Source organism: Drosophila biarmipes, chromosome 3R (assembly GCF_025231255.1).
Source record: "Drosophila biarmipes strain raj3 chromosome 3R, RU_DBia_V1.1, whole genome shotgun sequence".
Lineage (NCBI taxonomy): Eukaryota > Metazoa > Arthropoda > Insecta > Diptera > Drosophilidae > Drosophila > Drosophila biarmipes.
In genome coordinates this window covers 2997596-3022176 of record NC_066616.1, presented here as the reverse complement: position 1 = coordinate 3022176, position 24581 = coordinate 2997596, and the positions used below count along the sequence as shown (strand labels likewise).

General features: G+C 39.8%; 4 protein-coding genes across 14 annotated transcripts; 2 read left to right on the top strand and 2 right to left on the bottom strand.

Annotated features, from left to right (window-relative positions):
• The first annotated feature begins 20 nt into the window (after positions 1 to 20).
• LOC108024971 (S-phase kinase-associated protein 2) lies at positions 21 to 2443 on the top strand. The gene is made up of 5 exons (XM_017095214.3): positions 21 to 182; positions 352 to 1228; positions 1296 to 1695; positions 1750 to 1909; positions 2141 to 2443. The coding sequence occupies exons 1-5, from the start codon at positions 124 to 126 to the stop codon at positions 2325 to 2327; spliced, it is 1683 nt and encodes a 560-aa protein (XP_016950703.1). The 5' UTR covers positions 21 to 123; the 3' UTR covers positions 2328 to 2443.
• LOC108024973 (uncharacterized) lies at positions 2365 to 2784 on the bottom strand. Its single transcript, XM_017095216.3, has one exon. The coding sequence runs from the start codon at positions 2755 to 2757 to the stop codon at positions 2467 to 2469; it is 291 nt and encodes a 96-aa protein (XP_016950705.1). The 5' UTR covers positions 2758 to 2784; the 3' UTR covers positions 2365 to 2466.
• A 3088-nt stretch (positions 2785 to 5872) lies between these two features.
• Positions 5873 to 14348, top strand: LOC108024943 (zinc finger matrin-type protein CG9776). 3 transcript variants are annotated; one of them, XM_017095160.2, is made up of 7 exons: positions 5873 to 6656; positions 6717 to 6884; positions 7404 to 7591; positions 7672 to 8349; positions 11905 to 12053; positions 12123 to 13987; positions 14138 to 14348. In XM_017095160.2, the coding sequence occupies exons 1-7, from the start codon at positions 6005 to 6007 to the stop codon at positions 14146 to 14148; spliced, it is 3711 nt and encodes a 1236-aa protein (XP_016950649.1). In that variant the 5' UTR covers positions 5873 to 6004; the 3' UTR covers positions 14149 to 14348. The 3 variants fall into 3 exon arrangements, with proteins under 3 accessions (XP_016950649.1, XP_016950648.1, XP_016950651.1); XM_017095159.2 differs by having other exon boundaries at positions 7401 to 7591; XM_017095162.2 differs by lacking the exon at positions 14138 to 14348 and having other exon boundaries at positions 7401 to 7591; positions 12123 to 13995.
• A 68-nt stretch (positions 14349 to 14416) lies between these two features.
• LOC108024945 (ras guanine nucleotide exchange factor B) lies at positions 14417 to 22604 on the bottom strand. 9 transcript variants are annotated; one of them, XM_017095169.3, is made up of 10 exons: positions 22549 to 22604; positions 18469 to 18640; positions 17231 to 17622; positions 16942 to 17159; positions 16669 to 16880; positions 16266 to 16439; positions 16105 to 16189; positions 15963 to 16044; positions 15322 to 15902; positions 14417 to 15112 (listed from the first exon to the last, which is right to left on the bottom strand). In XM_017095169.3, the coding sequence occupies exons 2-10, from the start codon at positions 18608 to 18610 to the stop codon at positions 14986 to 14988; spliced, it is 2013 nt and encodes a 670-aa protein (XP_016950658.1). In that variant the 5' UTR covers positions 18611 to 18640; positions 22549 to 22604; the 3' UTR covers positions 14417 to 14985. The 9 variants fall into 9 exon arrangements, with proteins under 9 accessions (XP_016950658.1, XP_016950655.1, XP_016950661.1 ...); XM_017095166.3 differs by having other exon boundaries at positions 22367 to 22594; XM_017095172.3 differs by having other exon boundaries at positions 15350 to 15902; positions 22367 to 22594.
• Between the last annotated feature and the right edge of the window lie 1977 nt (positions 22605 to 24581).

Genomic DNA, 24581 nt, shown 5'->3' with positions numbered 1-24581 from the left:
ATATCATTTATATACCAACACTTAATACCAATGTTGCAATGCGATGACAACTCTAGACACACAGAAAAATAGCGCGAAGTTTTGGTCTACGGCGGAAAACAAAAAAGAGAATTTCGTGTAAATATGAGCGGCCGAAAGCACAGAGGCTGCGAGAATATGGAAAACCTTTGCCCCATCACCAGGTAATTGCTAACTCGCTGGGGCACGGAAGCTGTTTGGGAACTTCTCCCGTGACGTCAGACGGACAGCAAAGTGGCCGAACGAGGTCAATAAAGTGACAATTAATTGCTGGTTCATGACCGCTGCCCCTCTGCTGATCATGCAATTATATTTTACACACCACTATTGCAGAAAACGCTCGGCCAGTAAGAACTCCGCCTCTGCCGTGGGTGCACTGGTTTCCGCCACGAAGTCGTCGCGAAACGAGCACCCTTCCTCGCCCTCGGCCCTTACCTTTGAGGCCCTGGAGGAAATGGGCATCGGAATGCTGGACTCGGAGGAAAGCAGCTCCTCAGCCCTCTCGGCCATTGCGTTAGCTGTCAGTGCTAGTGCCACTAGTGACGACAACTCTAACGAGACAACTCCGTACGTCAGTGTTCCCCGCCTGGCGCACCAACTTCATCATCCACAGCGGCTGAGCTTGGGCTCCTCGGCGGACACCACACAGGAAAGTATCGCTGTTGAGGATGCACCGTCCCTGACCCGCCAGTCGGCTGAGAAGCTGCTGATCCTGTCACAGTCAAAGCGGTCGGCACTGGGTTGTGAAGGCGGCAGCAACTCGAACTCACCAAACAAACGTTTGCGAAACCCCTTGGCTGCAGTCAGCTGCAACAATCAGAGTGAAGCGGCGGCCATGCTCAACTTTCAGCCTTCCACCAGCAGGCTCGCGCTGGTTCGACAGGCAAAGAAGCATTCGTCGACACAGATCACTCGTCTTATGCCCACGGACAACTTTTTTGTGTACCGCACACCTGCGATGAGCGCCCATATAAGCAGCGGAATAAACTACTTCGAAAGACTCTCCGATGAAATCCTCTTGGACATCTTTAAATGGCTCCCAAAAAAGACGCTACTGCGCATGGGAACCGTTTGTCGGCGATTTAACCGCTGCTCCCGGGATGAAACCTTGTGGACAAGATTAGATCTGGGTCTGCGGACCATTCGTCCTGGCGCCCTCGAGCAAATTGTGCGGAGAGGAGTCATGGTAATTCGACTGGCCCAGGCTAGTGTAAGTAACAATTGCTAATTTTCATTTGATGGTTAGGTCAGTGATTTCATTCATTCCTGCAAAGCAGGTCCAGGAACCAGCATTCGTACCTTCATCAGCAGGATTTAGCGCGCGTCTTCAATATCTTGATTTGAGCATGGCCTCAATTAGCAGGAGCTCACTGCACACACTTCTATCTCAATGCCGTCAGCTAAAGAAAATAAGCCTAGAGAACATTGACCTTGATGACAGCATTTGCACGGAGATCGCCAAAAATAAAGCCTTGGAGGCAGTCAATCTGACCATGGCCAGTGGCCTAACAGCCAACAGTGTGCGTCTTATGATGCAGTCTCTTACCAACCTAAGCAGCTTAAACATATCGTGGACTGATCTTAGTGCAGATGCTGTTACGGCGTTAGTTACTCATATCTCCCCAAATGTTATTCGGCTCAATATCGCTGGCTGTCGCCGTGTTTTGTTTGACTCTCGTAAGTAGTGCCCGTCAGGTCATCCTAATACATACTAATTAAAATTTTTTTTAGATGTTGCATCGCTACAGAAACGGTGTCCACAGTTGTTGGAGCTTGACCTATCGGACTGTAACAGTCTTACCCCAGCAGCCATTACTGCTATTATGAAGTTTAGGATGCTGGAATATTTATCTGTTTCGCGTTGTTATCTCATTCCTGCGACCAGATTTATGTAAGTCAACTCTAACTCACACATTATTGTCTTTTATACCCTTGCACATGTTGTTATGATTTAAGTCAGATGTTTTCAACGCTGTTGAGTATACATTTCTGACTCTAACAATATATTTAAATTTAGCTAAATTCGTCTGTCGGTTTCGGTTCACGGTGTAAGATGCAAGGGTATAAAACTTCGGCTTGCCAAAGTTAGCCTTCTTGTAATCCTTTTACTTATCGCTTGCAGTGAACTCAAGGGTATGCCCTCTCTTACCTATTTGGACATATTTGGAATGCTGTCGGACGCTGCTATGGAAGTCCTTGAGAAGCAAATGCCCAAAATGGGCATCAACAAATTCATTCACAGTTCAGTTTCCAGGCCAACTGTGGGAACACGTCGCACCTCAATTTGGGGCCTTCGAACACGAGACTAAATCCCGGTCTTGCTTTTCCAGTTACCATAAGAATCTGTTTACTGCATATACCACCCCTTGTGCAGTTTTTTATTCTCGATTTAACAACATAAATAATCACATTCTGCTGTTCTATATTCCTGTTTGGTGCGTTTAGTCCCTAATTCGCTTCGCTGATCGGGGCCACGGGTTTCTCCCACTCCCATTCCTCCCAGCTGACACAGTTCTTGAGACTATCCATGAATCCAGTTTCGCTGGGGCACTTGAATTCAGTGGCTGGCTGGTCAAGTGTCTCACACTTCCAGTACGATGTGGCATCCCAATTGTTTCGGAAAACTGCGATATCTAACTCGACTTGGGACTTGCAACCCGGTTGTCCGTCACCATCATAGGCATGGACAAGACCACACACAATAACGAGGATGGCGCTAATGGCAAGCTGAAACTTCATCTTGAGACAAACTGATGGTCCACTAGAGACATTCAATGCCTTATATAGCTGCACTTCATACAACGGTATGTTAAAGTGCAACTACCAGAAAATGCTTTCATAAATTGGCATTAATGTAAACACTCAAAAGAAAAAGGAATAGATTGCAGTGCTTGCTCTTGGCTGCAAAATGCGATAACTAAAATAGTAAAAATGAGTCACATATTTTTTTGTTTTAAATACCTACAAGTTTTTCTGTTTCTTAGTAAACTTAATTTTTTAAATATGGAGTGTTTATATAGTAAATAAAGTGCTATACAGACAACCTCGTATTTTTATTACAACAATACAATTGTCTTAATTTTCAATTCGAACTTGAACTTGTGACATTAAATTTAAATTTCTTTAACAAATTTGGATAAGAATTTTTGCATGCACTAATGCACTAAGATACAGTTAAAGCAAATTAAAAAAAAATTAAAAGAAGTAATGTTAAACAAGCCTTGCAGTTATAAGAAAGAATCAATGTTAGTACACAATTTTTAAAATGTAAAAATTGTTGGTAGCTTCACTTATATTAAGAAAACATAAGAAATGAAGATAACTTCGGAAATCTGAAACCTAAGTTCCATTTACACTCTATCTATAAGGCGTCGAAAGTATTAAAACCTAATTTTTTAAAAAATTATATACAAAATGATTCCTATGGAATGCTTAGTCATATGAATGTTTATTTTTCTTACCGTTTTTTCCCACTTGGAAGTTAGGCATTCCACAAAACGAAAGTAGTTGTTTCTTAGGAATATATTTAGGTGTACAATTTGAGGTAAGTTCAGGAAGTATTCAATTATATATACCACCAATGGCTACTGTGATGGAGCCAAATAATAAATCAAAATTATGAATTAAGATCGATTTTAGGTAGAAAACAAGATAAAAATAGCATCTTGCGTAACAACAATACAAATTTTTCATTTAAAAAAATGAAAATATAAAAAAAAAATATGAAATGAAAAAATGAAAACTCAGGGACCCACAGTTCGTGGCCATGACCAACTTTTTTTTGTCAATCGATAGGCATTGATGATACAAATACATTACAGTTCGCATGACAAACTAAGGTATACAAATCTGGAGTTACATAGGTTACGAGTTATCAGCGTTTAAATTCGATTAACCCCAAATGAATGAGCAAGGCCAGTCCTTTTTCTCCCTACCTTACGCGCTTTTTATTTTCTAAAGCGTACATATAAACAAGGAAGTCTTTCTTGTTTGAAAGTATGCCGACTTATCTGCTGACGTTGATAGCTAAAAAGTGCACTTTTGATTTTTTATGTCACCCATATCACCCACCAGAACTTAACGTCGGTCAGTCAAGATCAATAAAAATCTGATTGGCTCTGCTGTTCTATAAAATTATCAGTGTAGCCAGATCGTTAATAATACATTAATACTTTTTACTTATAGCAAATATTTTTTTTTTAAGTTTCTTACGTGCGCATGGATAAAAACAATCGCTTTTTATTTCGGCACACTTATTTCCAGCAGTCCGTCATCTCTGTAGCTGAGATTGAATAAATCCATAAATTCGGACGTGCCGCATGAGCACGGACCTACAATGATGAATCCATTTGGCACATTACCCAGATGTTGCAAGATGTTAGTACTACATCTATAAAAACCGCGAGCTATGCATAGGAGAGAGTGAGAGGCAAATGCGCGGCTACCGCTTTTCCTAGGGTTTTTTTTCAGCGTGGCACTCAGATGAGATAAGATAATACCAGAAAATGTATAAGATTTAGATTTAAATTTCTATGAGCTTCGTTAGACGCGGCTCAAAGAATAAGAGATTTGATCCCTTGGCTTTAAAAATGGAAAAAAAACGGAAAAGACACGCAAAAAAAATATTTAAGCGGTAATTGCAGATTAAAAAGGACGCCTTGATGGAGCCCATTATTGTGGGACCTGATCCACAGGAAGCACGATCCTGCGGGGCTCTCCACGATCTCGGCCGTGCTGTCCAATGGGGAAAACACTGAACTGCTGGAGGACGCACTGGCTTCTATACAAAGGGACAGCTGAAGGAGCCATTACAGACATTGCCGTTCACATACCGGCCCATGCTGGCATATTTTGAATCGGAAGTGCACTCAAATGAAGAAGATGGCGAACTACTTATATCATAATTAAAAACATCCCTTGAACACTCCATTAATTTTAATACCTTTCAACACCAACAGATTCGTATTTTTTAATTGCTCCCATTTTTTTTGGCGGCATTGCTGTAACTTGATTTTCCAACTTTTTCGACGCCAAATTTAAAAACTATATTTTCAACAACCCAACATTTATGCATATCACTCTATTTAGATCGATAGATCTTTTCTTTCTGAACAATTTAGCATTATAGATTTTTCGACTTGATCCACAAATAGCGGGACAATTTATAAATAAAAAGAGCCATTGTTGCAAAATCATCCATTTCACTTTCGTTGCTTTTGGCGCTAAATTAACGACAAGAAATTTTTGGAACTTGCTCTTCGGGATTTTTGAAAAAAGAAATCGCATTTTCATTGCAGTGGCACAGTCATAAGAAAATTTTTGTTGGTGGCAGAACAAGGAGTCTTCCAATGGTCCGGAACTCAGGAAATGATCTCTTCGTGAATGTAAATATTTTTGCCCTCTTTTGAAAAAAGAACCAAACTTGGCAAAATACAAATTATATGTTTCCTGAAGTTATTGATGTTAAAATGGATTTAAAAGAAAAAAACTGTGCTATAAATACTTAAAGGGGTTAAAACGGTTTTAGTTGGAGAACCGTTTATCCGAAATCTTCAATTTTTATCACGCTTGTCTAAAAGTAAGTCTCATCCTTGATCAATATGCTATTAACAATAAAGAAAAATTATTCTGATGCTAGCGTTTAAATTAGTGTAGTTTTGTTATGTTATCCAGTTCCCTTTCTTGGGTACTCTATGCTAAAATAGCTGTTGTAACTTTAAGCGGATGTGTATAGAGGCTATTAAGGAACACCCCAATCATGTTGCTCTGCTGAACGCGTCCATGCTATCGATGTTTTGTACACATCGCTGATATCGATGTTTCGAAATGGTTAAAGAACATCGATTTACGCATCGATGTTTCTCCACTTCTATATTGGAATAATTTCCCCACGTAATTTTGGAATATACGAGAAAAAAGTTTTTCACATCGAACTGACGCCGTAAAAGCATTAAAGCCTGTGAGACTCATTCACGGTTTTTTTTTGATGGATGAAGACTCTGGTTCCAGGCAGCCAGTGGACAGGCGTCTGGAAAACGCGGTCGACCTGCCCCCAGGCCCACCCGGCGTTGACGGAAACGAGAAGAGTGACTCTAGAGGCATTGCATCGGGAAAGGGCCCTAAGTCGAGTTTCAAGCACCGCGGCCGCACGGATTCCCGAAATGCGGCATCGCCCCTATCTACGCGGAGACGGCGATCCGCGTCTCGTTCACCGACTCCTCCCCGCCGCGGTCGTTATGACTCGCCTGACTACGGGCGCTATCCCCGACGCCGCTTTGACCGCGACCGCCACCGGCACCGCTCTCCTCCACCCCGTCGCTATGGACGTTCTCGCTCCCGCACCGTCTCTCCCCGACGTGGCAGTCGTTGGTCGCCCAAAAGGAAGCCAGCGTCCCCGCCACTTCCTCCGCCTCAGGGAGGACCGACACAGCAAATGGCTCCTGGCTACGGTGTTATGGTCCCACAAATGTACGCTCCCTACGGCGCTCCACCTGATGTTTATGGCCACCAATATGGAATGCCGCCTAACGCCTTTCCGAGCCAGGGACCAGGCTACGGCATGCCAGGACCATCGCCTGAGCAAGCCACTTTTGGAGCCGGCTACGGCCCACCTCCCACAGGCGCTTGGGGCGTAAATGGTAAGCGAGGAAGTTTAAACTGAGGAACTTATACTTAACACGGTCCGGTCTTTATTGCAGAATATGGCCAGCAAGTTTGGCTGACACAGGCCATGGCTGGAGTGCAAGCGTCGGCCTCGGACGCCTTGGCTCAGCCTCAGCAGGCCACCGAATCGTTGCCGGTTAAGCACCTAGAAGAGGAGCAGAAGAGGCCAGCGCTCGACGGCGCTGGTTTGCCGCCACAGGATGGTAAGTGTGGAAATGAATTACAATGTGGTCTCTACGAACATTCACATGCAAACCTCTCACATTATGTTTTATTACTGTTGTTATGATTACTTGTACTTGTAACTTAAATGCGCGCTAAAAAATCGCAAACCAGAAATTACCAAAAGACTAGGGTAAAGATTAGATCAATCAATCGCAGCAAGAACAAAGACCGACCCGAGCAAGGGTCTGAAATGTCATTTCGTTTTGAATAGAACACGCAGTTTTGCAGTTGTGTGGCGGTAGTCAAAAGACACACGCACGCCAATCTGGACGTCCGCCGTCGCCCCAACAGGGTCTTCATCCCCATCGAGGACTGGCAGAACAAACTATCTCGACGCAGTCAGATCTGATCCGGCAACTGCATCCGTGTGTAACTAGTCGGAGAAATGCACTTGATAATGCATTTGTAAATGAAATTTGAAATTTTATTTATTTGGTCAGAATGTGTCATAATTGGTGATTCTATTTATCCCTCATCTATGTACCGCCGAACAGCAGCCGTGGCTCAAGAGGCGGAAAAGCAGAAGGACGAACTAAAAAAACAGCGGGCCAACTACGTGAAGAAGGTAACTCTGCTCAAGAAAGAAATGAAAGTGCTGAGGGACCAGCGTGAAGACCTGGCCGCAGGCGAAGCACCACCTTCACCAACCACCAAGAATTTCATCGAGGAAAACGACCGCCTACAGGTGAATATATTCCCCAACACAAAATTATATGATCATCCTAAGTTTTTAAACTTGGTGTCTGTAAATTGTTTGATATGTAGATCCAAATTAAGAAGAAACTGGACACAATTGAAAACGTTATAGACATGCTGAACGGCATAATTGGCTACGAAGATCTAGAAGATGAACCTTCTAAACCCAAGGTCCACGGGAAGAATCAGGCTGGACAACAGGGTAGCCGATCACAATCCTCCAGTGATAGCTCCGCTGACAGCTCGGACTCCAGCTCATCGTCTGGCAGTTCGTCCGCTTCGTCATCCGATGGCGGTGACGAAGAGGAGACTATCGGTGCGGTGGTTAGTCCCACTAATCAGCTCAAGCACCGCGCCATGAAGTCGATGAAGACAAATCAGCGACACGGTGAAACGCAACCAGTACCAGCCCCAACACAAAACTACAATTTTGTGTTTTTCGATCCTGAACAGCATTGGTGCGAGAGCTGCAGCGTTTTTCCAAGGTCCGCGCGAGATTACCTTAAGCATTTGCATGCCGAAGAACACATGAATCGCGAGACCATAGAAACCCCATGGCATATGGGCATTGACCATGATCCCTTTCCTACATTTGAAAACGCGCCTGTTAAACGCGTGCCTGTGCGGGGCATGCAGTTCTTGGTTCCGGCTAACGCTTGGTACTGCAAGCTTTGTAGTGTTTGGATTGGAGACTTGCACTGCGCTTCTGCCCACCTCAAGTCTAGGCTACACTCAAACAAATATGAGGTAAGTTCAGACATCGAATATTTTAGTTTTTCAAGCGAAAGCAGAAAGGAAAACGAACTTAAGAATTGAACTGTTAATAAGTAATCATTTTCGAAACTGAAATGTGAAGGAAACGTGTCCGATACCATAAATTATTTATATTCTAGGTTGACTATACACTCTTTCTAGCCGTTCTAAAAACCGGAAAGTCTTCTACTTCTTCTTCTAATTTTATATAGCAGAACTTGTTAAGGCCTAGTTATACATTTACGTTTTACACCGACTTCACTTACTTGGTCCCATAAATAAGTGTAAGAACGGTATTAAATCGAAACGTTGTTCAAGGCTTAGGCAAAACAAGGAAAGAGCTTGCTCGCTTTAAAAAAAAGTCAAATATCTAATTTATTAAATAAATGATAAAAAAAAGGATTATCAAGTTTTTAAATTTGACAAAAGAAAGGTATTGACGAGTGAAAAAATACAATATACTTTGTATTTTTATACCCGTTACCCACAAACGACCATAACACTCCAGAAACTGCGAAAACCGGAAACGGAAAATAAAGTGAAAACGCCATATATTACTTTTTTCCAATTTTCTCTTTTCTAATACTGCAATTGAGGCAAACGAGAATAAAGTAGTCGAGTGCCTCGACTATCAAATACTTGTTTCTCAGCGCCAATAAACAGTTTGTTGACCAGTTCTAAAATAAAATTCGAGGGATTTCTATTGTGGCACCTATTAGACGGCGACACCTATCGGATGTCAGAGAATCTATTATTTTAGTTATTCATAGAACTAAGAGTAATATGCTTATTTGCGTCTATAGGATAGTTATTGAATAATAAAAATATATTTCAATTTAAGCTAAAACAAAATACGTAAAAATATGTGCGGAAATCAATCTAAACTTACTAGATTATATAAACCAAACCAAACCCAAAAATCGTCGTCAATGTGCCATTACTTTGGTGTTAATGTGGTCTCTTTGGTCTCTTATACGAAGAACATCTAATTGACACTATTTGGTGTCATTTTGATATTTTCGATATAGGTAGGCCATTTTGATACGATTTTAGTATCAATAAGACACGAATTAATTCTTGATGTTGAACCCAACAAGAAAAGAAGTTACTTTCGGCAAGCTGAAGTTGGTATACCCTTGCAGTTATAAGAAATAATATACGTTAGTAACACCATGTGAAAATTTTAAGGATTGTTGCTGACTTCAGTGATATTACAAAAAATTATCTCATTATTAAACTTACTAGATTATATAAACCAAACCAAACCCAAAAATCGTCGTCAATGTGCCATTACTTTGGTGTTAATGTGGTCTCTTTGGTCTCTTATACGAAGAACATCTAATTGACACTATTTGGTGTCATTTTGATATTTTCGATATAGGTAGGCCATTTTGATACGATTTTAGTATCAATAAGACACGAATTAATTCTTGATGTTGAACCCAACAAGAAAAGAAGTTACTTTCGGCAAGCTGAAGTTGGTATACCCTTGCAGTTATAAGAAATAATATACGTTAGTAACACCATGTGAAAATTTTAAGGATTGTTGCTGACTTCAGTGATATTACAAAAAATTATCTCATTATTAAACTTACTAGATTATATAAACCAAACCAAACCCAAAAATCGTCGTCAATGTGCCATTACTTTGGTGTTAATGTGGTCTCTTTGGTCTCTTATACAAAGAACATCTAATTGACACTATTTGGTGTCATTTTGATATTTTCGATATAGGTAGGCCATTTTGATACGATTTTAGTATCAATAAGACACGAATTAATTCTTGATGTTGAACCCAACAAGAAAAGAAGTTACTTTCGGCAAGCTGAAGTTGGTATACCCTTGCAGTTATAAGAAATAATATACGTTAGTAACACCATGTGAAAATTTTAAGGATTGTTGCTGACTTCAGTGATATTACAAAAAATTATCTCATTATTAAACTTACTAGATTATATAAACCAAACCAAACCCAAAAATCGTCGTCAATGTGCCATTACTTTGGTGTTAATGTGGTCTCTTTGGTCTCTTATACAAAGAACATCTAATTGACACTATTTGGTGTCATTTTGATATTTTCGATATAGGTAGGCCATTTTGATACGATTTTAGTATCAATAAGACACGAATTAATTCTTGATGTTGAACCCAACAAGAAAAGAAGTTACTTTCGGCAAGCTGAAGTTGGTATACCCTTGCAGTTATAAGAAATAATATACGTTAGTAACACCATGTGAAAATTTTAAGGATTGTTGCTGACTTCAGTGATATTACAAAAAATTATCTCATTATTTCTCTGACCTTTTCTTTGACAGCTATATGTTAGAGTCGTCCCATTGTTATTAATTTTAAATAATTATATTCTCCATATTATAGAATAATATGTCAAAAAACACCCAATAATTTGTTTCATATTATTTTTTACACCAATTTTCCGATCGTTCCTATGACAGCTATATGATATAGTCGTACGATTTTGATAACATTTAATTAATGAAGAATTGTTATTTCCAAGCTTAGAAGATTATATGTCAAAAAGCACCAAAGCTTCATAGTATATTCCCACCAATTTCCCGATCGTTTCTATGACAGCTTTATAAAAATTCAAATGTTATTTCCAAGCGTCAGAGGTTATATGTTAAAAAACACCAAAGAAATTAATTTTTTTCCCCCGATACTTCCTATGGGAGCTATAAGATATACCTTGAATAAAAAAAATTGTATTAAAAAACTACTAGCAGTGTACATGTAAGATCACATTAACAAATTTCTGCGTTCTAAATGTCCATACATGTGTAAATAGTTAAGCTGCTTCTGAGAATTGCATTAAACCATTAATATATTAATTCATATAATTATATGAAAACTACTTACCTGATTTAAGGAACACTTTTATATTATTCACATTCGTCTTCATTTTACAATGTCGAGCGCACAATTATATATCGCTACGCTTGAACGATTGGCGCAGTTTGAATTTCGAAAGAGGGACATTTATTGGTATCGAAATGACAATAATTAGGATCAAATAAGATTTTTCATATAATGTAGTATACTTTGGACACTCATTTGATCCTAGATGTATTGTCATTTTCACCCACGCTTATCAAATTGACACTCAAAAATTTTGTTCTGGATGTGACAAAGGTTTTTATTTTTGGATCATGAAATTTATATTGTATTTTTTGAATTATGTCACTTTTCTAGTAAATTAGCGAAATTATCTATAGGATTAAAATTAATATTCTTCACTGCTTTTCAAAGTTCTAAATGAAATTATAAAATCCTCTGAAAGGCTATAGAACCCCCTAAATCCTCCACATTCGTTATGGAACTGATTTCATTCTTTTTGGCTCTTCTGTATCCCTTAAATTCTTTCCAATTGCTAAGCAGGCATCGATTTCATTAGCTTTAATACTCTCCAATGTGAATGACGTTTGTCTTCTAGGTAAAAAAATTATATATATTTAGGTTTGATTTTTAAAATAAAAATGTCTAATTTTTTTTATACTTACTTGAATTTGTCTAATTTTTCCCTTTTAATTCTAGCAATTTATAAACCAGAACCCCAAGTATGAACTCGAGTGGCAAGCAAACCGCGAGCGGGCGATGAATCAACAGAGAGAACAAGATGACTCTAAGACAAAAAAGAACACAAAAGACGAGGACAAGGCGTCTAAAAAACGGAAGAAAAAGAGGTAAGGATGATAAGAACGATTTGAGAACAGAATATAAAGTGTTTCATTTGGTTTCGTTTTCACGATTAGCGGGGAGAGAAAGAAAAAAAAGCGGAAGCATGGAAAGAAAAGCAAGAAAAGTACAAACGACGCCAACAGCACATCGTCATCCTCTAATAGCTCTTCGTCGGAAGATGATAAGGCGCAGCCACCAAAGAAAGGACGTATTGAGGAGCCCATTAACGCAGCGTCAATACGCGTGGCTATGCGAAAGCAAGAAACCTTGCCAACATCTGTAAAGCCGCAAGAACCTCTTCAGTCTCTAGCGCCGCCGCCGCCTCCAATCATAAAGGATTCTATAAATGCATCAGGCAGTGGTAAATGGTCTTCAGCGAGTGGTGAAGTACAAAAGGAGGATCAAAAAAAACGGGACGAAGCTATGCTGAAGCAGTGGAACACTGTTCAGCCTGTAATAAGTGAGAGTGAGAAAAAACTGTTCGAGCAGCTCAAAGGCAAGCTAAAGAATAAGGGACCGCGTGATTCGGAAGACGGCAAATTAATACCGCATGCACCATTCGAAAGTGAGGGAAAATTAAAGCGGAGCGGAGGTCGGCGTTCCCGTTCCCGCTCTAAGCGGCGGAGCCACTCTCGGAGCATTAGTCGCGGACGGGACAGAGATCGGAGAGATCGAGAGCGGGATAGGGACCGCAGCTACCGGCGTCGTTCTCGAAGTAGAAATAGATACTTTTCTCGTTCACCCTTAAGATCCAGCCGGAGAAGTCGTTCACGGGATGGTCGAAACCGACGCAGTCGCAGTCGTTCTGCCGACCGAATAGAACGTCCAGTCATAAAGCATTCCGAGTTTCGGCCCCGTACGGTTCCCGAGCGCAAGCAGTCGGAGACGAAGCGAGACAAGAAGGATGCAGAAAGCAAGTCAAAGACTTCAAAACCCATTAGCAATTCCTTGTCTGGAGGCAAGAAGCTGCCATTTATCGGTAAGATGCCGGTATTTAAAAAGCAGCCTGTTGCAGCTTCCAACTATGACGCTGTTTCCATCTACACCAACGGCTGTTTAGAAGCACCGCCCCCACCGCCTCCGCCAATTGGTGGAGCAACGGTTCGTCAGCCCGCACCGACAGCGGCGCAGATTCAGATGGCCATGATGGAAGATGCTTTCGGCAATGCTCCTCCATTTCATCCTGACGCGGGTATGATGGTTGATTATGACGAACTCATGCCAGATCCCGTCCAGTTCGCCAACTTAATGACGAGTTGCCCGCCTCCACCACCGCCGGGGGAAGGATCTGACGGGGAACCCAATGACCCAGAGGATAGGGAACAGCATGAAAAGGAAAACCATGCAAAGGAAGTTTTACCTCCTGGAATTGACGAAGCCGAATCTGATTTGGGAACAAGAGAACACGCTGAGGAACAACCACGCGACGGGAGACTACCGAAAGATCTGGCCGAAGCCCTTGATATAATATTCCCTAGCGAGGGAACGTCACTGGAGGCGTCAAATGAAAAAAAAGAAAAGCAAAGTGAGCCTCAGACTATTACCACTATCGTTGAGGATGACGCAGTGCTCAGTGAGCATAACCTTCAAGATCTGGCTAAGCAGGGTATTCACCTTGTGACTATTGATGAAACAGAGGCGTCCAATAATTCAACTATACGGACTTCGAAAAAGAATGAGGAGTCGCAGCTTTTGAATGGCGAAAATACAGCGAAAATAAGAGATATGGACGCAGAGGATATCCCAATGCCAAGTTCCCCACCAGCCATTGCGCAAGTCGACGATGAGGCGAAAATTAAGGCCCTTAAAATCCAAGCTCATATCTCAGACATCCCAAAGCCCCCGGCATCGCCTTCGGACAGCGAGAAACTTCGGCGTCAAGCGGAACTCGATGAGTTGGCCATGCTAGGGATCGACAGCAGTGACATGGCGGCACAATGTATGTAGAACGTCTCTTAGTCACTTTATTCATCACATGAAAAAATCCCATTTTTAGAATCGATACTTTCATAAACCATTACTGTAATTCTTAAATTTAAGTTTTAAATCCATTTAAAATGACTTTTTGTACATGTTTTTAAACTCACAGATGCGTTATAAGATTTGAGTTGACTTCGCCGCAGAAACACGGTAGCAGTGACACCGCCTTCACAGATGGACGGATAGAATGACATGTCGTGGTGTCCCATAAAAAATGGAACCGTTTTAGAATTTAGATTGGTATTTATGTAAACGGTTTTATGTGACGGAATGTATTAAATAAATGCGCATATTTGTATGTGATGTATGAAGGATCCCGAGTCGCTTAACGTTGAATTCATATTCATTCTACATTGATGCACAAAAAAACAGAACCTCTTAGCGCTAGTTAGTTTTCGTAGACCCCAGTATATTTCAGTTTAATTAAATGGCACTTAAAAAATATAGTTAGCGACTACACTTTCTAGCCAACTTCGTATCTACTTATTCAAGTAAACATAGTTGATTCTTTATACTAGATTTTGATTTTTGTTCATTTCAATAGGTACACGTTTTTTAGATAATCATTATTCAAAATAGTTTATAACATGTTTAAATATCTTCAATACAAAATGTTCATGACCTGATAAAGAAGACCACATTCATAAAGTTTTAGTAACATAACTTATTTTTAGTAAACAAATTTTTTTTGCGCGAGCAAAATACTTAATCAAGCAATGAGCTCGACTTTAATCAATGATTTTGGTAGAACATTTAATAAGTTGAGACAAAATTAAAGCCTTTTAGCTAATAAGTAAGGGCTTTTGCAATTATTGTTATTGAGTTATTCATAATTTTGAAGCGAAAAGTGAATTGTCGTTGAAGTGGCCGTTTCCGTAGATCAGGCTGCTATAAATGAGTGACACGCATTGCCTGCTGCTGGCGTTTTGGTTTCGAGCCGGAGGCCAATAGCTAAAACTATAAGTCTGTAATCGGCCCATCCGCCACGCTGAATTTCGTTGCCAGGGCGTCGCCATACACGCTCGGATTCCTACTTGGTTGGTCAGCCATCTGGGCATTTAGGTCTCTGACCATTTTTTCAAGGCTATAGTAGTGTCAAAGTGCATCGCCACATGGAGCCGTCAAAGGGTAAAAACAAATGCAAAATATGTAAATTTTTGTTATTAGTTACGAGGTTTAGTGGATATGTTTGTTTAGTGAAATGAGAGTAGTGCCTTTTAAAACATTCAAGCATTTGAAGTTAAATGGTGCTAAGTTAGTTTGAGAATATAGAATATAGCGAACTACACCCACGCAATTATACGTTGATTTGCCTCCTTACGTGCGGCGGTCGCTTCACTGAGCTCCCTTTTTAGCTGGGCGTGCTCTTTCTTGCGCGGCAGAAGTGGTGGTGGAATTCCTGGGTCGTCCTGATCTGAAATCAGCGCAAGAGTGGGCGGGCTCTGAACTGTTTGCTGTGGTAATTTAGGTGCCAAGGAGTGAGCGCTCGAGGTTAAAGAAGTCTGCATCCCGTTGTTGCGGGATTCGTTGACCGTCACCGACTCTGGCTCGTCCTGCTCCAAAACTTGTTCCTCCACTATTTCGTCATCCTCTTCCAGGGAGTGCGTTGTTTGAGCTGTCGTTTGATGCATCGTTCCGTACTGCAGATTAAAGGATTGCGCCCGCCTGACCCCAAAGGCTCCTGTGCCACCTCCATTTGGAAATGGCTTTCGGGATCCGCGGACTCGGTCATTTTCGTAGATTATATCGTGATATGTTTGCCGCTGGTTATAACAACCGGCTAGAGCTTGGCGCAGGCATTTGTTTTCTGCTTCCAGATATGACAATCGTTTATTAGTCTCCTTCTTCTCCAGTCGCAACTGCATTACATGGGACTTTCGGATAGAAAATTAGCAATGCAGCCTGTAGCTGTAGATATATAATACTGCCCCTACCTTCAAATCATCAATATCTCGCAGAACTCGAGCATTGCCCTCGTTCAAGGACCACTGGCGCTCCTCAACCATTGATTTTACACTAAAGAAACAATGATGTGTACATATGTAAATATATTTACTCTTTGAATTTACTTCTTACCGACTAAGCAGTGCATCTTCGCGAACGCGAGCAGCTTCCTTTACTTCGCGCACAACATCAGTCATTATTCCTGGAGTGTAGGCGCCTGAAAACGAGGAGTCGATCGTTAGCAATTGGCGGCTTGGATGCATGGCAAATTGGGAGAGCCACCCAATGTATACCTGAATGAAAGGTGGGTGCCGGGCTGTGAGTCCCGCCCATTCCACCGCCAAATACCAGGGGTTGACTTTGGGTGCTTAATCCGCTCAAGCTATCTCTACGGTGCCGCATGCCACCTGAGCCGACTCCAGCCCAAGGGTGGCCACTAGAGACGTGCTTTAAAGTTTCGATTTCAACTGTGAATGTGTTTACAAGTGCAAGAGTGTTCGTAGAAAAAGATAATGAGTGACAGCTGATTCTAAATTAAAAGGATATAGCAATTAGGTATAAATATATATATATATTTTGTAACTAAAGCCATTTTTTGGGTGGAAAGGACTCGTGAGTAAAACTCGATAAGTCTTTTTAAAAGGACTATAGTGAACACATATCCGAGAGCTGCACTCGATATGACAAACAACAAACCTTTTGCTTCATGCAAGTTACGGCAGATCTTCGAATTGGTGTCATGCAACATGTTTATTTGTTCCATAAGGGCCGCAAAGAATTTGTTTTGCTGTGCCAGATCGCAGCCAACGCTATTGTTGTTGCCATTCCGACACTCCGGGGTATTCTGACCGCTTAATTTGGAGTCGTTATCGGAGGGGTTAAGCAGGCAGGGATCGCTGAATCGAAACCTGAAGTTAAGTATAAGAAGTTGGATACAAAGTGCAATAATTGTTCAAAGAATTGATTTACCCTCTATTTATGTTTGGATTGCTTCCGCTTTCATCCAATACATCTGTAGAATTCGGTTCGTGCTCGGAGCTAGTGCCTCCCGCTCCTCCCATCATGTTAACCAGTGGCGGTAAGCTTGCAAACTCTTGGTCACCATCGCCACCATAGCTAGTGCCATAGCCGTTAAGACCCTGGGGTGGGATTAGCATCGGATATCGATGATTAAGGGAGTGCGAGTGCTGCACGAAGAAAAATGTCGTTAGATTGGCGTTGTGCACGAAATGATTCTCTGCTTATGGCATATACTCACGCGCTGTATTCCCAATCTGAAGGGCGTTCCCAAGCCAACACCATAAGGCTGTGATCGCTTCGAAAATTCTTGTTGCTTCTGGTACTGTAGTTGCTGTTTAATCTGCTGCTGTTGTTGCTGCTGCTGTTGACATACAAACATTTGCGTGCGAGATGGAGCTGTCGACGGGATGAAGTCCAGAAACTCAGATGAAGATGACAGTTGGGCGTTTGTGGCATCCCGTAAGCAATTCTCAAGCCAGGCATCGAGATGATCCTTGGAATAGTTAAGGTCGTTTTTGTTGGCTGCACTGGAGTTAGAAATAGAAGCCGCCGTTTTTTCGGTTTTAGGGTCTGCAGTGGAAGCTACGGTGTTGCGCGATTTAATTTTTTTGCGCTTGGTGGCATCTATAGCTGAAAGAGAGTTGAAATAAGAACAGACAACGTTTAGGAATCCAGCCAAGAAGTGTGAACAAAAAAAAAACAATCACAACAAACTGTCGTTGCAAAAGCGCTCACGACTCACATCCCTAGCCCAGCTATTTAACTTTGTTCAGCTCAGCTGAATTCCACTGAGCTCAAGCAGTATCGGAACTTCTCAGAAATTTTAATCCACATCAATGCCGCGGCCTTAAATTTTTTGTTTTTCCTCTCGCCGAGCACAGATGCGATCTTCAATTATAAAAACTGTTATACCATTTTTATTCACATTATGCAAAGGATTTTAAAAATATTTTTGAAAACGAATAAAAATCGTTTGGAGACGGAAACGTTTTTTTCTACCTCTTACATACTTTCCGACGACACACAGCTGGTGGAAGCGTATTAATTCTTAATCAGATTGTTCAGGTTCTTGGACAGCAAACTACTTTTTCCGAGATTACAAGACACCTCCTTGCGGCGATTATAATATTTGGTCCCAACTTTTTACTGAATAATCTGATTAAAATAATTCGTATATGCACTCGAAGAAAAAATTAACGATAATATATATTTTTTAAGAAAATTAATGTCGATATTGTCTATAATAAAGTATAGAGGGTTTTGAAATGAAAAGTCATTAGAAACCAGTTTTGATAAACTTTTCATTATTTTTTCTACAAAAAATAACCCCACATTTTAAAACGTCTCCATACCTCTGGTGACACAGGATCTTGGCCTTTGCCTCACAGTTTGCATATGTATATAATATATATAATACACTTTTGTTAAAATTTGTATTTTATTTTGGCGTCACATTGAATTACTATTTATCTGTACCTCGCTCACCTCGCTGTATACTGTTTAGACCGGTGGTTGAGGCATTTTTCTGGACCCCGTCCTCGTTGATGCCTTCGCTGTTGGCACAATTTAAAGGAAACACGTCTGCAGTGGAATCCAACTCTCTTCCGTTTGTATTCATCTTTCTCTAACTTTGGGTTGTCATTCACTTCTGTAACAGAAATATAGTGAATCAGAAGCTTGCAACGCAGTGAAGGAGACGTTTTCGACCCCATAAAGTTGATCTAGCCATTTTTGTCTGACTCTCTGCCCGTCCGTTTCTACGCAAACTAGTCTCTCAGTTTTTGTAAAATTGGTGGGAAAATAATATGAAACAAATTATAGCTTCGGTGTTTTACTGCTTCGAATTAAATTTAATAAAAATCGGATGACCCTAACATATCTGTCAAAGAAAATAAAAAAAAAGATATCGAATATTTTATCTTTGCAGATCTACGAATTTAATTCTACACAAAAGGGTATAAAAATGTAACACGGTGTTACTAACTTGACTAACATGTCAAAGTCTTTCGAACGCCAAACATTTTTGAATCGGGGCAAATGCTAATAAATTGAATTGGTTGGATAAGTAATGGATATAGCACTATACTATTTCTTTTATTTGACAACTCTGTTTGAAACATCAACAGGAAGGTAACAGTTGTTTCCTTTGTTGCATAAATATTTGTAGCATTTTTAACAATTAATCTACTTACCAGTTAATGCCATGATTACATTTTGATATTGTTAGAAGTGTATTTTAATGTATATTGTATTAGGGGAAAAGCATCGAAACCAAAAGGTGTTGGATTGGAAAACTTCAACAAAAAAAATATTTCCCTAAATATAAAGAAATGGCCCGTGATTTTAGAACGCCATTGAATTAAGAAATATTTTCTTGATTATAGAAAAAATGTACAGGATTTCGCAAACATTTTTTTTTTCTCTTCTTCCTTAAATTTTTCTTCAACTAATGGCGGTTTTTTTTATTTTTGTTCTTAAGATAATGGTAAATTCTTCCTTAAATTTAGTAAAGAAATACCCATATTTTAAGGGAAACGTGTTTTTTACATATTTTGATGGTGGTCTAGCTGGTAGAGACGTCCGTTGAATTAACCATTGTTGAATAAAACTGGTTCGGGTCCACACCAAGGCAAGGGAACGCTTTATGTATTTTTTTTAATTTAGTGAATTTTTATTTTAAATATTATTTTTTTAGTTTCACTGTTTTATTTACCAAATTGCTTTAAAAGGTTTAAATTAGAATAAATGTTATTGATATGCGTAAAGCTGGGCCAAAAACACCATAGCCCTCTTTAGTCATTGCATGACAAGAAGCACGCGTGGCTAAGTGGTTAAGACGTGTGGCTATGGTGTGAGCAGTCGCGAGTTCGAGTTTACGCCGAGGTTGTCTAAAGTAATAATTGTTCCATTTGTTATTTACATGATTATAAAAAGTATTTATATAAAATAAATGTTTGATAAATTCAGGTAAATATAAAAATGTATAGACTATATTCCCGTGTAATAATTGGTATACAAAACCAACCAAGTTGTTTTCTTATTTTAGGAAAGTGTTCCTTAATTTTACGGTTTTAACCGTACCTTAAATTCAAGAAATTGATTTACCTCAAATGAAGGCGAGACGCCGTAGGATGAAAGTCATAGGCGATTTTCTTGATTTAACGCTAGTAGCACCTTTATCCACACACTTTTTACAAACTCACGAGCTCCAATTAAAAGGTGAAAATAGTTAAATTTGCGGAGGAGTTCCTAACATTGATTATACTAAATGATGCCCCTGGTCTGTCTAGCCTAACATACCTTTTTGGTGCCGAGCTGCATAAACAAAGCTTAGGCTGCTAAGCTTAATTTGTTCAATAAATACATACAAACAAGAAATGATCAAAGTTAATTCAAAATTCAGAACTAAGTTAAAAATGCCATTTCCAAGCTTAGAAGGTTACATGTTATGATAAAGTCGTCCGATTTTGATAAAATTTAATTCAAAATTCAAAACCAATGAAAAATGTTATTTCCAAGAGTAGGAGGTTATATGTTAAAAAACGCCGAAGATATCATTTTTTTTATATTATTTTACGATTAATTTTACGATTGTTCCTATGGAAGCTATATATTATATTCGTCCGTTTTTGATAAAAATTCGGTTGTATGTTCAAAAACACAAAAGTTGTATTTTTTTTAATTTTTTCCTCGACAGTTCCTATGGGAGCTAATATATATAGTTGTCCGACCCGGCTGGTTCCGACTTATATACTACCTGCAATAGAAAGAAGACTTTTAGGAAAGTTTCAGCCCGATAGCTTTAAAACTGAGGGACTAATTTGCGTAGAAACGGACAGACGGACATGACTAGATCGACTCGTTAAGTGACGCTGATCAAGAATATATATACTTTATGGGGTCGGAAACGTCTCCTCCACTGCGTTGCAAACTTCTGGCTGAAATCATTATACTGCCTGCAAGGGTATAAAAATTCACTTAAAAAGTTACCAGAATAATGGATTTCTTACATATATTTTTGCTATTTACAATATCTTATCAAAATTTTATAATGGTTTTCCTTCGATTTTTTAGTTTTACATGTTTTGAGGCATTGAGTATACAAAATTGCCTCATATTTATATCTCCTAAAATCTGTTTGTTAAAAGGGCGCCCATAAAAGGGCTACTCCTACAGAATTTGTTGTCAAAATTTCATATGGAAACCTAGGCACACGCATTTGTTGCGTCCTAGGGGATCCACAGGCTTTAAAAAAGATTTAAGAAGTTAAATAAATAATTATAAACATAGTTTCCTAATTCTTTACCCTGCTACGTCGCAATAGGGACGAAGGAAATTACAAGAAACAGCACGAGATGAACTTGCCGTCGCTGCAAGGGCAGGAAAGGGGCAGTTCAAGTTGAAAGTATCTGCATGTTATACAGACCCTTAATTATCGCTCTTGCAAAATATAGATCTTTAGACATTCATTGCTTTGTTTGAAATCCATCTACTTAAAAACTAATGTCGAGGACACAAGACCACTGAAATCACACTTGGAAAGTGACCAGTTGGACTTGGTAATGAACCTATGCAGTCGAGTTCATCCAAATGAAGCGCAAACCGGTTTCACCTTAGAAATTGTTGTACCAAGGCAGACAAGCTGAGTATTGACCCTTTCATTCAAAATTTGTATGACACCCATAAAGCGAAGCGCCGTTGTCAGTGGAGATGGCGAAGGCAATGGCAATAGCGACCCCATCCACCACAAGTCCCCGCACCCCGTGTCAATGACTAACTGCACACGCCAATAACGAGCCGGAGGAGCAAGTCTTTTGGTTTGTTGACCCGGCCGAGGAGCTTTGGAGTTGCATTGGTTTCACGGACTCCAAACAAACCTTTTTTACCGTACCAAACAGTATCTTATGTCGGAAAAGTTAAAAATAATAAGGAAACACATTCCTAGACTCTTTCATGGAAAAGTAACCGACAGTCTGGTCAACAATTAATAAACTGTGATTTTAATATTTTTAGGACTACGGACTACGCCGATTTAAATTTTCTCGTGTATAATAAGTACCGACAAACTATGCGAGTCCCAAAGAGGTAGACTAGTTGTCAACTTTCGTCTGTGATCTTGATGTGGGAAATACGCCTGTATCGAGTTTCCCCATCCCACCCCCTCTTTGAGCCATTGTCTTGCCAGTGTCTGCTGCAAAATGAAAAGCGAAGTGCCTCGAGATGACATTGAATAGGTTTGAGTGTCTGGACAGTTTCAGCTGGGAGGGGACTGATTTAGTTTCAGATCGGTTTTAAACGCTTGCTAGCCGAAGCTCGGATATCCCGCTTTAGGTGCCCCATTGAGCACTGTTTAAAACAGTTTAACGATAATTACATTGTCAGGGGCTTCTCAATTTGGCACACACAGCACTCACACCTACACATCGGCTTTGGCCATCTAAAACGTTTTTGCGTCACTCTCGGATCTTAAATTGTGTTGGATTTTGACTAAGCGCGGGGGTGTGGTCACGGTTAAACATTCGCGTATCTGGTAAGTTGACAACTGCAGATAATTACCCCCACAACAGATCAGAGCAAATTCGTTAAATATTGAAACTAGAGGTGGGGAAACACCGAAGGCCTTTTTGATCGATGTTCTCTGTAAGAAACACGGTTGTCGCGATTATCGATGTTTGCTGTTAAATACAGAGCCGTTAACAAAAATTGGTTCGTTGTACAAAAATTAAAGCAGGGCGTTCAGACAGAGGGGGTTTTGACTCAGTGACTTCTTTTCGCAAATAACCTGTTCACACAGGAAAGGTTTCCACTTCAATGACCAAATTCCAAGAGAAGGGAAATGGCGATACAACTCACTTCGTGGGAAAACGACAACGCACATGCAAATAATTTCTGTATTCGAGTGTTTTTATTCAGTATTTTTTACGAGTTAATGTGATTTGTGTACTTGTTGTTGAAGCCCAGAAATGGATCTCGTCTTAAGAAAATTTTTTTCATGTTCCTTTTTAAGGCAATAACCAACCAAAAGCTTTTGTCCTTCTTGGCAGGTCCTGTACCTGTACCTTGGCAGGTACTCAGATGAGCTAAGAAATACCAGAAAAAGTACGTGATTTAGCGAGTGAATTTTGATGAGAGCTGTTACCCTGCTAAAAGCATAATAAATTATATATAAATATATATATATTTATATATATAAGTGTCGCCTTTAGTTCCGATTAAAAAGACGCTAAGATGTTGCCTATTACTTTACTACTATTGGATTACTTGACTCACAAACAAACAAAAAAATTTGTTTACGTATTAACATAAGTATCGAATGTATATGAACTCCGGCGAGTTTTTTTTTTGTTTCTTCTGCTCTTCTCGATTACTGCCATGACTCTCTAGACAAGTGTGTTGTTATACCAGATTCGTCGAAAAGTCTGTAACAGGTAAAAGGAAGCGTTTCCGACCCCATAATGTATATATATTCTTGATCAGGATCACTAGCTGAGTCAATCTACCCATGTCCGTCTGTCTGTCTGTCCGTATAAACGCTGACACCTCGGAAACCATAAGAGCTGGAACATTCAGACTTGGCATGCAGATTCCTGGGCTTCCTGCGCGGCGCCTTTCCACGCCCACTCTAATGCCCACAATCCGCGAAAATCTGAAGCACCTAAGGTTTATATGATAAAAACAAAATTTTAACTGAAGTATGTTAGTCTCTTCAATACCTATCGACTGTCCTAAAAATAATGTGCCACGCTCACTCTTACACCCACAATCATAACATCTACTAAAATAGCCGGTAGGTGGCGCCCTAAAATATCGCTTTGCTGCTTATATATCTCCATTTCCCTTTTGCTCACCTAAGCTGAGTAACGGGTATCTGATAGTCGAGGCACTCGACTATAGCGTTCTTCCTTGTTAATAGCTGATAACATCGTTAAGTTTCTTGAATGTGGCACGCTATTGGATCTTTAATTGGACATTTTTCGAGAAAGTCGTATATGCCATCAATAAGATTTATCATGTGGTGTAGAAGGTGCAATTGAAATTAATTTTATGTTTTTTGAATTGTCTGATTCGTTTTAAATCTTAATTATTTTTTTTTATAATTTAATAGCAAACGAATCACCTCTACGAGCTAAGGGGTCGTGACGATCACGCACCATCAACAAGCAAAGGTTCTAAATCGACTTTTGTGACGAAAAATACTTGTGCATTCTACTAAATAAATACCCTTTCTAAAATGTTTCATTCTGCCCACTTTAACTTTTAAGCTTCCCAAATTAAAGATATATTTAAAAGCAGTGTGTCGAATGAGAACACTTAGAAAGCGTATTTATTTTTTTTTTATAAAGTAGCTAAAAGGTGTTATATTTATATAAGCGTAATTATCATACTCATCATAGCGCGACTCCGTAGATTTAGTTTCATAGAAAATAGGAGTCCTTAAATCGATCCCTTTACTAGTAGAATAAAGGAGAAGGAAGCGTTTCCGACCCTGTAAAGAATATGTATATATTATTGATCAGCATCACTAGCCGAGTCCATCTAGCCATTTATTTTTGTTGAAAAGTGCATCCTAAAAGGGTTTTTTAGCCCAA